General features: G+C 32.8%; 2 protein-coding genes across 3 annotated transcripts in view; both read left to right on the top strand.

Moving 5' to 3' along the window:
- LOC114331564 (dystroglycan 1) overlaps positions 1-17,960 on the top strand; it is a 1,301,763-nt gene that overhangs the window by 785,531 nt on the left and 498,272 nt on the right. The gene's annotated exons all lie outside the window — the stretch shown is intronic.
- LOC126879797 (protein NEDD1-like) lies at positions 13,719-15,246 on the top strand. The gene has a single exon (XM_050643067.1). The coding sequence runs from the start codon at positions 13,829-13,831 to the stop codon at positions 15,176-15,178; it is 1,350 nt and encodes a 449-aa protein (XP_050499024.1). The 5' UTR covers positions 13,719-13,828; the 3' UTR covers positions 15,179-15,246.

The raw sequence follows: 17,960 nt of genomic DNA, 5'->3' as shown, positions 1-17,960 counted from the left end.
TGTTGGCGATGGTCTTCAAGGTATAAAATAAGGATCAAATACGTGTTAAATTAAATGTTAGTGCACGTATTCATAATCAATTTATTTGTATAATATAATGAAAAAATTAATAAAAAAGTAAAATAAAATAAAAAAATATATTTACTTACATGAAGTTACACAAATTTCTCTCTTCCGCAATTTCGAAAACCAAAATTATAAAACAGCGCAGCTATAGACTGTAGATAATGAAAATTCCTTTAATACCAATCTTAAACGGCTTGATATTATAATATTATTATTTATTCTGTAATTACCAAAACTAATAAGTATAAAATATATAAAATCATATACCTTTTACGCATATTAATCATAAAAGCATATACTTACCTTTTGCACAGAAGATTTTCTTCAATTTTTGTAATTAATGGTATACAGCCAGTTGCAGGAAATTTTTCTTTATGGATTTTAATGTTGACGGTATGGTCAACTTGGCTCCTCAGTACATGCGGTTAGCCACTAAAAGATGCACTCTTAAATTGGATGTATGATTCATCTCCCAATGCATATACAACAATGTTTTTTTCTAAATTTTGTAAAGTGAAGACTCCAGGAAATGTTCCAGTCAACCTAAAGAACACTTTTCAACTAAAAACTTTAAAAAAGGAGATTTGTAACCACTACAGTAAGAAAATATACCTTTTACACAGAAGATTTTCTTCAATTTTTATAAAATATATGACTTTTTCAAAACACCAACATTAAAAACTTACTTTGCTTTAAATACGGTATCACTTTCTAGATGTTTTTTTTATAATTAATTAATAGTTATTTATGATATAAGTGTTAAAAGTACCCGTTTAAGGCACGCATGTGAAAGTTTGCAGAATGAGCGATAGCGAGTTATATAGCGAATGAGAAATAGTGTCGCGCACGCGTGATTAGAAATTAAAAACAAAGGAGTTTTGAATACTGTATTGCAAAAAACTCTTCGGGATTTCATCAATCGATGTTTAAAGAATATCTGCCTACCTTGGCAACATTCAAATTTGAAGATTTTCACATAGTTTTTGAAGGTTAAAAATGGCCGATTTCGCAATTTTTCAATTTTTAATCGATTATATGTCAAAAACTATCAACTTTAGAGAAAAGTCACTAAAGACCTTTTCTGTTTGGAATGATCCAAAAAACCTGAAAAAACATTGTTCCATGCAAAAATAATAATTTTAGGAAAAAAACAAAAAAAAAACGTTTAAAAAATTTTTGACCCACTTTTGGTTCTGGCAACATGCAAATTTGTTAAAAAGGGTCCTTTTTGAGTAAGATTGTGCAATAAATCCGAATCGGAATATTTTTCCTATCGGATGCGCAGTGGCTTTCTGGACTAAAACTAAAAAATAGAAATGGAAAGCGCAGTAAAGATTTTTTAATACCCTACAGCCGCATTGAGATAATCTATCCGAATTATTTAATTTTTTTCCTAAAAACTACTTACTAATAAATTTCCACATAGATCAGGGAAAAAAGATTTCTCTTGAGATTGTGACAAATCCAGCTATCAGAAAATTGTTTTTATTTATTGTACGCCTACGTACGTTTTCTACGTAGTTATAAGCTGTACGTTTTCTACAGAGATTTTGGCGTCTTTTTAATTACTAACAGTTCAGTGTCAAAAATGTTATTTTTTCCATTTTTGCTTACCATTAACAAGCTTACTATTTGAGGTAAAATTGATAAGCTTGGTCTTTTAAAACACAAAAAAATTTAAAGTGGCGACTGCTGAAGGTAGTAAAATTAATTTATTGCTTGGAGCGGTTTAAAATAGGGTATACTTTTAGCAATCATCTTTTTTTATGTGTTAAACAAGAAAATCAAGCTTTTTTGACATTAAATTGTTAATAATTAACAAAATCTGCGATATCTCTGCAAAAGCGTGTAGCTTTTGCTTTATAGGCCTATAATACCTAAAGAATTCAGATACCTGAGTTTATCACAACCCCGACCAGGGTCTTTTTTACTTATTTGCTTGTACTAATATAGCATCTAAAAGTTTAAGAATTGATAGTCCATATAGTCCAGAGAAATAAGATTTTTCTCGTGACACATCCCCCTCCAGTCCTAAACCAAATTTTTTATGTAGTATGGACATCTATATTAATAACCTACATGTTCCCTGCAGCCGATTTTGATGATATACATAGTTATAAACAAATAAAGATCAAAAAACGGTATATTTTCGCTTTTTTCGTGTTTGATTAAAAAGTAAAGCATTTTATAGTATAGTATAGTTGATCCAAATAATGGCATAACCCAGACATCCAAAGTGAAAGTTATCCTTCAACACCAAATTGTTCTATATGGTCTACACAATGCCCAGAAAAAAGTCACACCATTTTGAGCGTCGGGTTTGGGGGGGGGGGGGGGGGGGGAGAAATCGGTAAATTCGTAGTTTTTTAAGTTTTTCGCCAATATTTCTAAAACTATGCGGTTTAGCATGAACAACCCTCTATACAAAATTGTTCTACATTAAATTTGAAATAAAAAAGGTCCTATGCATAATCTTTCTAAAATGAATGGTTCCAAAGTTACGGAGGTAGTATTGTATAACTGGTCCAAAAAAAGGCCTAATCCAAACATCCAAAGTAAAAGTTTTCCTCCAACACCAAAATGTTCTATATGGTCCACATATTGTACAGTAAAAAGTTACACCATTTTGAGCGTCCGGTTTGGGAGGGAGATGGGAGAGAAGCCGGTAAATTAGTAGTTTTTTTACGGTTTTCGTCAATATTTCTAAAACTATGCTTTAGCGTAAACAATGTTATATACAACAATGTTCTACATGAAATTTAAAACAAAAAATGTTCTATACATAATTGTTATAAAATCAACGGTTCCAGAGTTACGGAGGGTGAAAAGTCGAGGTTTTCGATACTTTTTATATTTTTTGGGCAATATTTATAATATAACTATACCAAAAACCCAGACATCCAAAGTGAAAGTTATCCTCCAACACCAAATTGTTCTATATGGTCCACATTATGTCCAGAAAAAAGTCACACCATTTTGAGCGTCGGGTTTGGAGGAAAGATGGGGGAGAAATCGGTAAATATAAAAAGTATCGAAAACCTACACTTTTCACCCTCCGTAACTCTGGAACCGTTGATTTTATAACAATTATGTATAGAACCTTTTTTGTTTTAAATCTTTTTTGTTTCTCATAGTTTTAGAAATATTGACGAAAAACCTAAAAAAACTACTAATTTACCGACTTCTCCCCCATCTCCCCCAAACCGGACGCTCAAAATGGTGTAACTTTTTACTGAACAATATATGGACCATATAGAACAGTTTGGCGTTGAAGGAAAACTTTCACTTTTGATGTCTGGGTTAGGCCTTTTTTTGGACCAATTATACTATACTACCTCCGTAACTTTGGAACCGTTCATTTTAGAAGGGTTATGCATAGGGCCTTTTTTATTTCAAATTTAATGTAGAACAATTTTGTGTAGAGGGTTGTTCATGCTAAACCGCTTAGTTTTAGAAATATTGACGAAAAACGTAAAAAACTACGAATTTGCAAATTTCTCCCCCTCACCCCCCCAAACCCGACGCTCAAAATGGTGTGACTTTTTTCTGAACATTATGTGGACCATATAGAACAATTTGGTGTTGGAGGATAACTTTCACTTTGGATGTCTGGGTTTGGGTCTAACTATACCATACTATTAAACAAATTTGAGAATAAGAAACTCGTAAGTCACATAAAAAACTTCAATATGGCGTTCGCTAAATATGTCTATCCTTATTTGTTGCTTAGAAAATTGCAAAAAATGTTCATAACTTATGTAAAAATTAAGTTAGAACCTTCTTATTACACGGAATGCTGAGACTTCTTGTGCTTAAATTATATTTAAAATTTCAAAGCAATTGATCGAATAGTTTAAAAGTTATTTAATTTGTTTATCCCAAATTCATTTTTTTTTTGCAACACTATAAGTCTGAAAATTCTTAGGTTACAGTAATACTTCGGACAGTTTATGAAAGAAGAACATTTTTACTATTAACTTAATTAAGAAAAATGACAAAAAGTAATTTTAAACAGTGTAAAATTATTTTGCAAAACATGTCGCTTTTTTGCTTAGTTATAAACAATTAGAATAACTTTTTAACCGTTACCCGTAGAAAAATTATTTTTTCATATCTAGAAAGACTGAATTTTTATACACATTTAGAAAGAAAAACAATTGTCCTAGGACAATTAGGGACGAAATTAGCCCCCCTTTTTTAATTCACATGTTCTTGCAAAGTAATTTTGCAATATTTTGAGTTATTTTTTTTTTCATTTTTTTTAAATTAAATTAATAGTGTAAATCTTCTTATTTCATAAACTATACAAAGTGTTGCTGTAACTTCATCATTTTCTGACTTATAGTGTTGCAAAAAAAAAATTAATTTGGGATAAACAAATTAAATAACTTTTAACTCTATTTGACCAATTGCTTTGAAATTTAGGGTATGGTTTAAGCACCAAAAGTCTTAGCATTCCGTGTAATAAGAAGGTTCTAAGTTAATTTTTACATAAGTTATGAATATTCATAAAAACTCAAAATTTATGACGAAGTAGTTTTCAATCCTAATAGTAAATTATTAATATTGAAAATATTAAAAATATTACTAAAAGATTTTTAAATTGAAAACTTATTGGTACACTTTCCTGGTGACACCTCCAAGACTTCTACAATTTGCAAGTCAAATGGATGCTGCAGTGAAGACGAGAGGGAAGGAATTCTACACTATGCAATTCACATCCCCCGTCTGCAGCTGGTAAAGTTCCAACGGAAAAATGCACCTAGTTACTCTACGGAGTAATACGACTATAAAATAAAAATAAAAATAAAAATAAAAATGTATACCATTTTTATTCAGTTGCAATGCGAAGGCAAAACAATCTTACTTTTCAATTAGAATACGGAGTGCAGTCCAGTCCCTTGAATCGCGATTTTCGGCTCTTATTGGAGCCTTCATCGGAAAGAACGTAGGCACTGTTCTCCATATTTTAACTGATTCGCATCGAGAGGTTTTCCCACCCATTGCAACTGAAGTGATGATAGTAGGTGGCTAGCGCCATCTGGCATTGAAAGACGAAGTAGTTTCCAATCCTAATAGTAAATTATTAATATTGAAAATATTAAAAATATTACTAAAAGATTTTTAAATTGAAAACTTATTGGTACACTTTCCTGGTGACACCTCCAAGACTTCTACAATTTGCAAGTCAAATGGATGCTACAGTGAAGACGAGAGGGAAGGAATTCTACACTATGCAATTCACATCCCCCGTCTGCAGCTGGTAAAGTTCCAACGGAAAAATGCACCTAGTTACTCTACGAAGTAGAGTAACTATAAAATAAAAATAAAAATGTATACCATTTTTATTCAGTTGCAATGCGAAGGCAAAACAATCTTACTTTTCAATTAGAATACGGAGTGCAGTCCAGTCCCTTGAATCGCGATTTTCGGCTCTTATTGGAGCCTTCATCGGAAAGAACGTAGGCACTGTTCTCCATATTTTAACTGATTCGCATCGAGAGGTTTTCCCACCCATTGCAACTGAAGTGATGATAGTAGGTGGCTAGCGCCATCTGGCATTGAAAGACGAAGTAGTTTTCAATCCTAATAGTAAATTATTAATATTGAAAATATTAAAAATATTACTAAAAGATTTTTAAATTGAAAACTTATTGGTACACTTTCCTGGTGACACCTCCAAGACTTCTACAATGTGCAAGTCAAATAATATTTTTAATATTTTCAATATTAATAATTTACTATTAGGATTGAAAACTACTTCGTCTTTTAATGCCAGATGGCGCTAGCCACCTACTATCATCACTTCAGTTGCAATGGGTGGGAAAACCTCTCGATGCGAATCAGTTAAAATATGGAGAACAGTGCCTACGTTCTTTCCGATGAAGGCTCCAATAAGAGCCGAAAATCGCGATTCAAGGGACTGGACTGCACTCCGTATTCTAATTAAAAAGTAAGATTGTTTTGCCTTCGCATTGCAACTGGATAAAAATGGTATACATTTTTATTTTTATTTCAACATGTATGATTTATTTTGCAATTTTCTAAGCAACCAATAAGGGTAGACATATTCCACAAACGCCATATTGAAGTTTTTTTCTACGATATATGAGTTTCTTACTCTCAAATTTGTTTATAATGCTTAACTTTTTGGTTATAGACGAAAAAAGCAAAAATTTACCGTTTTTTGATCTTCATTTGTTTATAACTATGTATATCATCAAAATCGGCTGCAGGAAACATATAGGTTATTATTATAGATGTCCTTACTACTTACAAATTTGGTTTCGGCCTTTAGGGGGTTGTGTCACCAACAAGATATTTTTATTCCTTATTTCTCTGAACTCATAATTTTTGCAGATATAACATTGTAAATCCAATAAAAGTAAAAATATAGAAATTCAGGCTGATATTCAGGCTGTGACAGATAGGCGCAATAATATTTATCTATAATTTGATTCGAATTTATTGTGTAAGAGTGACTATACACAAAAAAGGATGTGCCATGGTATAATTGACAATAGCTCTTGATCTAAAAGGATTTTAAAATATGAGTATTGTACCCCACTTTTGTGTTGGTATTTATGCAATCATTGTAATACTATAACGACTACAGATACTAGTAATTTTAGCGCACAAGGAAATAGATACTGATTTATGGAGCCCAACTTCTGCAATTCCTTTGTTCTTGTTAATATTACAGCTACAGATTCGTGAGTTTACCGGTATCTCGGACACTATTATTTCGACTACGAATATATCACCATACACCGGATTTTAAAACCAATAATAAATCTTTCCCTTCACCAGCGGATACATATTCATTCGCATCTCCACTCAGCTACATTCTAAACACCTCGCTAAATTACCCAAACAAAGCAGGCCAATCTTCCGTCAAACCGATAATGCATCGAGTAAAAAGCTGAAGTAATGTTCATTGACACATGCGAAAATTCGAACAGAATTACCTGGCACATTTTCAATTTTTCCGTAGAAAGATAGGATTGAATGATGTCGACTCACTAGCGACGGTTGAACTTTGTGGTGGTATGCAACAGATTTTATCGAGAATTTCATACTAAATTAAAAATGAATTTAACTAATCTTATGAATCGAATGTTTTAGGTATTTATAATCGATATTAGAAATCAAAGGAAAATAGAAGATAGCAGTAGACATAAAACGGGATAGACGGAATAAAATATTCAACAAATGACACTGTTCAAATGGAAGATTGCAGTGATAAAAAACATAAAGTGAAATATGCGATTTTTCTTGTAGTCCAGGCGCATCTGTTTTGAGATGGACGTTGAGAGGTGACTCATATTTTTTTGCAGACATTGCTTGGACTTAACTCATATAATAATGATTGATCCTCCGTCTAAAAAGGTCCGGAACATTGTTTAAACAATCAAAATGTCAAAAAATTAAGGAAAAAATCGATTTTTTCTTCGTTTTCTGATTATAACTTTAAAAGTATTCATTTCCGAGAAAAGTTGTACTGACATAAAAGTTGCGTAATTAAATTTCCTACAACATAGGATTGGTTAAAAATTTTAAAAATTGTCACACTTGTTGCAAAATAGCCTTCATTTCGAAAAAACCATAAACAACAAGTATTCGTATTTTACGTTTTTCAACCATTAATGCTACACTTAGACCTTCATGTTTCACCCAAGAAAACTTTATGATATAATAAAACAATACTGTAAATTTCGTTAAGATTGGTTCAATAGATTTTGCAATCCAGCTTTCTCAAAAAATGCATTTTTTCAAAATGTTGCGGGATTTAAAATAAAGCAGATAGCTAGTTTAATTTAAAACTAGATTTCTGAAAATAATTAAATAACGCCTCCTAGCTTGCTTTTCTTTGTGAACCTAAGCCCAAGAAACCCAAATTAAAAAATATATTAAGGTTCAAGAATCATATTCAAACAATATATATATATATATATATATATATATATATATATATATATATATATATATATATATACAGGGTGTCCCAGACTAATCTACCCACGCTATATCTCTTAAACGAATAGATATTTTCGAATGGGACAAAAGGTGATATATTCTAATTGTAATACACTTTAATATGGCGTACAAAAAAATCATCTCCTAAATAATCATCCCTTAGTTACAACCCCTAACTTTAATTTTTTTAATAGCACCCAGTATATTTTTTTATAGTTTTGGAGGTGGTATTTTATCGTCTGTTCAACACATTTTTTGAAAATAAAATCGGTTCGTAAATAACCTAGACACTATCAGTTTATTTTTGTTAAATTGTGTGTCCCAGACTAATTTATCCAGGCTATATTTCTTAAACGAATAGAGATTTTCGAACGGCACAAAAACTGATATATTCCATTTGTAATACACTTTCATGTGGCGTAGAAAAAATTCATCCCCTAAATATTCATCCCTAACTTACAGGGTGCTATTTAAAAAAAATAAAGTTAGGGGTTGTAACTAAGGGATGCATATTTAGGGGATATTTTTTTTCTACGCCATATTAAAGCGTATTACAAATGTAATAGATCAGTTTTTGTCCCATTCGAAAATCTCTATTCGTTTATGAAATATAGCCTTGATAAATTAGTCTGGGACACATAATTAACAAAACTAAACTGATATTTTCTTGGTTATTTACGAACTGATTTTATTTTCAAAAAATGTGTTGAATAGACGATAGAAGACCACATCCAAAACTATAAAAAAATATACAGGGTGCTATTAAAAAAATTAAAGTTAGGGGTTGTAACTAAGGGATGATTATTTAGGGGATTGATTTTTTTGTACGCCATATTAAAGTGTATTACAAGTAGAATATATCACCTTTTGTCCCATTCGAAAATCTCTATTCGTTTAAGAGATATAGCGAGGGTAAATTAGTCTGGGACACCCTGTATATATATATATATATATATATATATATATATATATATATATATATATTGGTTATAAATATTTTTTCTCAAAGCTGTACTATAGACGGTTCCTGCGATATGGCCGAGAGCCATTCTTATTGAGACACACGGTACATTCATGCGTAAAAAGTTAATAATAAACGAGATAATTAAATAATAATGCTCACTCTTAGTCATTACCTAATTTTTACGACGAAGATATAATATCTTTGAGTTAAATATTTTGATTTAATTCGGGTAAATTTAATGGTAAGACATGCGCAAAGATCCAATGATCCTACCATTTTTTACGTCATTAGTCATGTTTTTTACAGGTAATATGTAAAAATATAGAACAATTTTTCAACTTTCTTTTCTAATCAATATTTAATTTCCACAGAAAGCTTTTACAATCGATGCGATGATGAGAACTTCCCAGTTTCATATTTCTATTTTAACCTCGTCTTTCACCTTTAAAACAATCTATTGATATATTGAGGATCATAGACATCTAGAGTCAAGTAACCTTCACATAAGCATTCTCTATTTTTATATTTTCATCAAAAGCCCATTGACCTACTCTAATTTATCACTAACTTTATCAGTCGTTATAAAAGCTCCGTAGTGCTTGGGGAAATAATCAAGTGAAGAGTATCCTGGAGCGTTTAGAATCCACCCTTTTAAGCAGAAAGAGAGCCGGAAATTATATGGCCCGAAGTGTGGTCGCAAAAAGTTTCGCTCGATAACGAAGTGGGATGTTTTTAAGGAGCAAGAGTTTCTTGCACCTATTAGAGGTTATTCACGGACGCTAAAATGTTTTTGGTTTGCCTAATTTCATCTTTTTATACGAGCAGAATAAAGATAACGTTTTATGTTAAGTACACTTAAAGCAATTATGAATAATAAAGGACTACGTTAATTTCACCACAACAGAAAAATAGGAATTATATTTCCGCGGAGGATATAGTCAACTAACTACCATGAAAATTGAAGTGGAACAACAGCACTATCTAAAGTACTTGATTATACGCATAATATGGTCTTCACAGTGGAGCTACGCAGAAAATCCAACAAATAAAAATATTTTCTGCTGTAGAAAATTATTCAACCCTGGTGTTCAATGCAAAAATATTACCAGTTAATTTATTATCTGGAGCTGGAAGGTCAGATAATAGAACAAGTGATGGAGTTTAAATATCTAGGAATCACACTATCTAGCTACGGAAGGCTCGAAACAGAAGTGGAAGATCAAGTGAATAAAGCAAACAGAGCCGCAGGTTGCCTGAATGACACAATATGGAGAAATAAAAATATCGGAAAAGAAATGAAAGGCAGAATTTACAAAACAGTCATCAGACCAATAATGACATACGCGGCAGAAACACGACCCGACACAGAGAGGACAAAAAGATTGCTCGAAACAGCGGAGATGAAAACCCTTCGAAAAATCGATGGTAAGACTCTATGGCACAGAGCTAGAAGTACAGATATACGATCGATGGGCAAGATGGAGAGAAATGTGCATGATGTCTAAGAAACAGAAGAGTAGAATGGAATGACCACATAAGCCGAATGACGGCAAATAGAGTAGTACGGACAGCGAGAGACAGTTCCCCAATAGGAAGACGATCAGTGGGAAGACCACGAAAACGATGGAACGACAACTTACTGGAGGTATATTGAAAAACAAAAGATAGAGTCATGTCTATAGAAAAAGAAGAAAAAAAGAATTAAATACCTTAATGTCTCAAATTGAATACATTTTGTTACTTGAAGATTTGTACTTAAGTCTAGTTGCTCAAAATAACTGCTGAGACGGCTAATAAAAAAATTGTCACAAAGTTTTAACTTTTGTGCCTTTTATACCGTCTTTGTCGCACATGCGTTTTTAATCTGCAGAGATCAAGGAAAATCACAAAGGGTATTCCATTTGACATTCCAATGGTTTGGACAGGTCCAAGAGGACATAATCCAGCTCTATACTGGCGATGGCGGTATGAACAGAAAAAAAGTGGTTCTTGAAAATATATTACAAAATATACTCGACTGCCTGTGCCCCATCCAAATGCAGTTCCTATTCCAGGATGATCCTTTTCGCCAGGAAAATCTTGCTGGGGATCAAATATCGCTAGGGATAACGGAAATATCACACTTAGGGATTGTGTAATGCTGAGCCGTTGCCCCTGAGCGAGAAAAATCTTTATAAGAAACTCTTAAAAAAAAAACGATTGTTTGGTCTTGGGCCTACCTTGCAAGCACATTGGTTCACTGATGATGGACTGACAAGTCCGAAAACGTTCGTTCTGAACAAATTTATGTAATCCATTTGGATTTTTATGGTTTTTAATTAAATTATACTTACTAATTAGGAGTTTTTACTTCGATGCTTTTTAACTATATGGTATACAACCAAGTCCCGGGAACTTTTCCGTTTTAGTATAAAAGTCTTTATCTTTGTTGTATTTGTCCCATATCCTATTATTCTTCTTGCGATGCTGTCTCTTTTAGTGGAGATTAGCGACTACACTGGCAAATCTGTCTCTGTCCAATGCGGCTCAAAACAAAGATGTTGAATCAAGGCCGGTCCAGTCTCTGATATTTCTAAGCCATGAAATCTGGCGCCTACCGGGACCCCGTTTTCCTTCAATCTTACCCTGCATGATCAGTTGCGCGAGGAAGTACTTTTCGTTTCTCATTATGTGTCACTGGTAGCTAACTTTTCTAATTTTGATGATCTTCAAAAGCTTTAGAAGATGAAGTAGCAGGCATAAAAATAAATGGCCTACCCAAATGTGAAATTAGATACGCCGATGACACAATACTAATAGCAGAAACTATTATAGATCTACAAGGAATTATATATAAGGTTGTTGCAACGAGTGAAGAATTTGGTCTGTCACTAAACATAAAGAAAACTAAATTCATGGTTATATCAAAGAAAAATATTATAAACATAAATCTACACGTAAATAATAAGACGATAGAACGAGTTCAGAATTATAACTATCTAGGGACAAACATTAGTGAAACAAACGAGTATATCAAAGAAATCCGAATTAGAATAGAAAAGGCTAGAAGTGCATTCACTAATATGAAACAAATATTATATAGTAGAGACCTCAGCCTAAATCTTAGAAAGCGAGTACTAAAATGTTATGTATTTTCTGTTCTTTTATATGGTGTGGAGACGTGGACTCTCAATAAAGAATGCCTCAATAGATTGGAAGCATTTGAGATGTGGACGTATCGAAGAATGCTGAGAATCTCCTGGACAGACAGAATAACCAATGAGGAAGTACTAAGGAGAATACAGAACAGCAGGGAGATACTGGATTCCATAAAAATAAGAAAACTTCAATACTTGGGTCATATAACACGTGGTGACAGATATGAACTCCTAAAATTAATTATGCGGGGAAAGATTCAAGGAAGGCGCAGCATAGGTAGGAGAAAAATGTCCTGGCTGAGAAATCTCAGAGAATGGTTTGGATGCAGCTCAACTGAACTCTTTCGGGCTGTAGTGTCAAAAGTGAGAATAGCAATGATGATTGCCATACTTCGTCGCGAAGATGGCACGTAAAGAAGAAGAAGAAGAGCTTCCTATCTGTAACTATTGCATACCCCATACTAACTCCAAATTGTAGGTGTCTCATCCAGTAACTCTGCAATGGACAAGCTGGAATGAAAATATAGCTGGTCAACTGGACTGGATTGATTACTGGAATGCTACATTCCAGTACAGGTTCACATTATTCATATTATTCCACTGCCATTCCAGCGCTAGACTGGAATGCTGGACTGAAATAATGTGAACCGGGCATAAGGGATTTTTCCTTTATATACCTCAACGATGAGTTGATCAAATACCCAAGTAGATGAGGGCCAATCAGCTAAAGAACAGGATTAAGTCAGATATGTCAATATGTCAAATAGATAGGCAATAAATTGCCAGTAAACTCAAAAAAAAGTAGAAGAATAAGATTGTGTAATGGTCGGCAGTTGCCCCTGAGAGCAAAAGTTTGTGTCTTTGTTGAATTTGTCACATGCCAACTCAAAATTGCCAGTAAACTAAAAAAGAAGGAGAAGAATAAGATTGTGTTGTAGTCGGTAGTTGCCCCCAAGAGAAAAAAGTTTAATGTCGTTGAAAAAAAAAAGTTAAGTTGTTGTATTTGTCCCATGCCAACTCAAAATTTCTACTAAATCAAAGAATAAAAAGAAGATTGTGTATTGATAGACAGTTGCCCTCTTAGACAAGGAAAGAGAGGTTGCCCCTAGCGTGAAATTTTTTTTATCCTGTCATGTTCGTCCCGCACCAACCAAAATTGCTAGTTAACTAAAGAAGAAGAAGAAGATGAAGAAGAAGAAGAAGAAGAAGAAGAAGCAAATTGTACAATGTACTAACTCCAAATTGTAAGTGAATACGGGATTTTTCCCTTGTTCCGAGACGATGAGCTGGCCAAATACCCAAGTAGGTCGAGGCCAATAAACTGAAGAAGAAGAAGAAGAAGATAGGCAATACCCAAATACCCATGTAGGTGGAGGCCAATAAACCAAAGAAGAAGAAGACGATAGGCAATGTTCAATTTAATTATTGTTATATAAAAATTACTTATTTATACATTTTATATTAAAATAATACAGAAAAAAAACTTAGTAAAAAACTATACATGTAATAGGCATAACTGTATAAAAAGATGAATCATATATTAAAATTAAATGACACATCTGACAGCAATTTCACATAATTTTGTAGTTGTCAACTTTATTTAATTAATGACAATAATTGTGTTTGTTTATATGCCGCTAATTTATATAGATTTATAAAAATTTAAGAAAATTTATGTGCCGTAATGACGCTTGCAACAAGTTCAAAAGACATAAGATTGTATAAATGGCCGAATATCACATATATCGGACTTTACGAAACTCCTATAGACTGTATGTTGGTTAAAAGCATTTCTTGGTCTTGTGACGGTAAAGAGATACTAGCGGTCAAAAGCAAAGGCTGTCCAGTCATCGTTGATGTATATAACAAAAATGATCTGAACCTTGAAGCCTATGAGTGTTCATTTATAAACCACGCCTCCGTTGGTGTTTTTTTAAACACTGATCCTGATAAAATCGCTTTTGGTACAGATGAAGGTTTTATATTAATTTATAACGTAAAGCATGCTCGTCGTCCTCAAGATTTTTTGAAGCTTCAAAGTTCCATACAATATTTAGACTTCTCGGCAGATGATCAACTATTAGCAGCTGGTTGTTCAAACGGAACAATAGTGTTATTAAATTCAAGCTATACACCATGTGCTAGTTTTTTAATCTCAGGAAGCCACACCTTATCAAATTTATGTTATAACAAGATATGTCCTAATTTGCTTGCTGGGGCAAGCAAGGAAGGTGTTCTTTCTGTATGGAACACTGAAACTACAGATAATCTTTTTATAAGTAAACAACATGCAGCTCGAATAACTGACTTGGCGTTTTTCAATAATGGTTTATCATCTGTTGGTATTGATAGAAAATTTGTAACTTACGATTTACGATCATTCAAAGCTAGCTGCTATGAGTTAGATTGCCCTTTATCTAGTTTGTCATATCTTGATGGAACTTATGAGCTTGCTGTGAGTACAACTACAGGTCAGCTAAGAAGTTACGACTCCAGAAATATGAAATCTCCATTAAGGACTCTAGTGGCAATTGCCAATGGTGGCATTAAAAAAATTTCGTTTCCCATGAATCCAGATGTAGGTGTACTTGGATATACAGATAGAAGACTTGAAGACGATTTCTCTGCTTCTGGCGATTTTAGTATTGCATCTGGTTCTTCTCCAAGGAGGTCTAATGCATGTGAAAAATATATGAAACTGGGTTCTCCCACCACTGCAGATACGGATACTCACTATATGCATTCACCTAAAAAGTACTTTACATCCTCTAAATATGAGGATCTTAATAAATTTATTGAAGACAAACTGAAAGTAGCTACTAGAGATTTTGAGGAAAAATTGATCCAAACTTTCTACAAGTTAAGAATCAATACGAGTAAGAAATTTGTTAGTGTGGAAGACAAGATTTCTCAAAACTGGAACAATTTTGTCGATTATTTAAAATTCTCTGGGCAAGGAGCCACTGGAGAAAGTGAGATGGCTATTCAGAGGTACAATGACGAAGTAGATGATCAAGCTGGGTCAGATAAATAGTTTCGCCAACAAAAATATTAAATTGAATGGTTTGTTTAATATAATTAAACGAAATTTTTAAAATTCGACATTCGCATTTTTTTACTAAAAACCAATAAACCGGGAGATATTAACAGAAGTTCAACCACGATTTTCTAAGTCCTGCCCTTTGCAATACTGGAAGGTTAGAGAAGGTACTTACAATTTGTGGAAAAATCCACGGGTTTCCTGTGACATTTTCCTGTGAAAATTAGATTTTCCATGAATAAAAAAATTGGGAGTTGCGATGAATTTTTAAGTCCTGCCATATCCATAGAATAACAGGATACTATCTATTTTATGAAGAAAATTTTTTGGGCAGGACGGTCGCAAAAGGACTAAGGGAGTATACATATATACAAACATGTAATGAAAATAATGAAATTTTCATGATTTTCTAAGTCCTGCCAACTTAATAAATTAATTATATTTATTTCAAAATGACCAAAAAAAATATTGGCATGACGTCACCTAATGTTTAACTGCACTTGTTTCTTGGAAAATTTTGTATAAAATTTTCACTCTGGTTCCGTGATTTTCTAAGTCATAAAATAAATTTTGTTACAAAATAAATAATTTCAGTATACATTATGCAAAATGGTAGGATGTTTAGTTACACCTTTTTTACTATATATAGTTAAAAAATTTGTAAGAAAATTCGTGGAAAATTACACGATTTTCTAAGTCATGCCATTTCGCACATATCTCAAGAAGGTTAATATAAATCTATTTTCAAAGGGGCAGGATGGTTGTATAGTTATTTCGTATAAAAAAATTAAATTATCTGTCTGTAAAATTATTTCAGGGTGTTATACAAACATATTCATATCATCACATTTTTCTTGAGTCATACCATGTCGAGTATGCTTAAAAAACACTAATTTAAAACCGTTTACAACTTTACAAATGTCATCAGACCATCTGGTTGGCGGACGACCTCTACTTCGATATGCTTCGTCTAGAAGAAGCATATCGAAGTCTTGTAATTAGTTTCTATAAAATAGCTGCAGAACGCTTTTATTTGGAAAAACGAAAACTGGTACACTTATTTATCTTCCAGAGGTCAATTGTCAAATGTCAATTATCAATTGTCAATTTTTAGTACCGGTCATAGGGGTCCGTTTGGGTACGGAAACAGATATATTATCGAATAACTTTTCTGTCTAACTTTTAAGCATCTCTGACACTGGATTATTGAATTCTGGGATAGTTTTGTACTAAAAGGTACTTTTCCTTTAACTCAGAAGAATACGCAGTGTTCTAGAAAAATCGATGTGAAAAATTTTTCGTTTTTTGGTTTTTTGAGTTTAAAAGAATTTAGAAAAATTCTATTTAGAAAAACGAAAACTGCTACGTTTATTTCTCTTCCAGAGATGAATCGATTTTATCAATTGTGAATTTCTAGTACTGGTCAGTGGTTATAGGCCTCCGTCTATTTAAAAGTACGCCCACCAATGAAACGAGTGTGATTCATGTGCCTGAAACTTTTTTATCTTCGAGAGGCCCCACACCAAAGAAACATGAAACATAAAACATGAAACGTAAAACACGTTTCATGAAAATAAAACACAGCTAACCAAATAGAAGTCCGCACACACAAGAAGCGAGTGTGATTCATGCACATAAAACATTTTTATCTTGGTGAAATCTGTTTAAGGAAAGAGATCCTGTTGTATTTTTCGGTTTCAGTTTCATTGTTTTGGACAGTTAATTACGTGCATAATATGAATTCCGACCAAGAATTTAATATTGCATTGGTTTCTGCTGTAAAGTAGAACGAAGAGTTGTACAATTATAACCTGGAGAGGTACTCGAATAGGTAATAATAAGAAAATATCAGTTTTCTTTAAACCAGGACCCACAATAAAACAATGTAGATGTTTGAATACTCAGTTTATAAAATGATTTAAATTTGGGAAGATGATTACTTAGTTCGTTTGCAACCAAATACGTACTATGGTTATGATGTTGGGCAGTAGTAAAAAGTTGCCACAAGAGGAACAACCTCGTCATCAGTACTTTCCATTGTTGGCTATACAAATTTTCATTTTGTTTCTTTGATTAGTATTTAATATGAAACGGTTTCGTCCTTCACAATTCATTTTGTTTCATGTTTTACGTTTTATGTTTTTATTTCACGTTTCTTTGATCTGCGGCCTCCCTTAGACAGTAATAAAAGTTTGCCATGACAGCAACGACCTCGTCATAACTTTCCATTGTCTACTATACAAATTTTATTTTTGTTTCTTCGATTAGTATATCACATGAAATCAAATGTTTTTTCACAATTTATTTGTTTCTTATTTCAAGTTTCATGTTTCACGTCTCATGTTTCACGTTTTATGTTATTTTAATCTGCCTTAGGAAGCATTTTCAGATTAGGTGAATTGTGTTAAATTGCCTTAAAATTATCTGAGGAATCTCCGGTCGTCATTTGTTGGAGTTTCTGGACACCCTGTATGTTGTTAGTGGTAGATATTATCCTGATATTGTAGATATTATCCTGATATTGTTTCCTATATTTGATAGCAAAATGTACTAACACTAATAACACCAGAATAAATCGATTTTTAAATACAGCATCTATCTACTTGCAACTTTTTGCATTGTGTTCAGGATAACATCAGGAAAAGGTGTATAATATAAAAATGGGTGGAAATTGCATTTTAGTGCATAACATGCATCCAAAAGTGCATAAACCTGTCAAAATCAGTGTATGAAGGGCAAAATTTTGTTATTTGGGAGGTTTATGGAGTTACGAATA

This window comes from Diabrotica virgifera, chromosome 2 (assembly GCF_917563875.1).
Source record: "Diabrotica virgifera virgifera chromosome 2, PGI_DIABVI_V3a".
NCBI lineage: Eukaryota > Metazoa > Arthropoda > Insecta > Coleoptera > Chrysomelidae > Diabrotica > Diabrotica virgifera.
The sequence above is the reverse complement of the archived record's forward strand: the minus strand, read 5'-3'. Positions and strand labels throughout refer to the sequence as shown.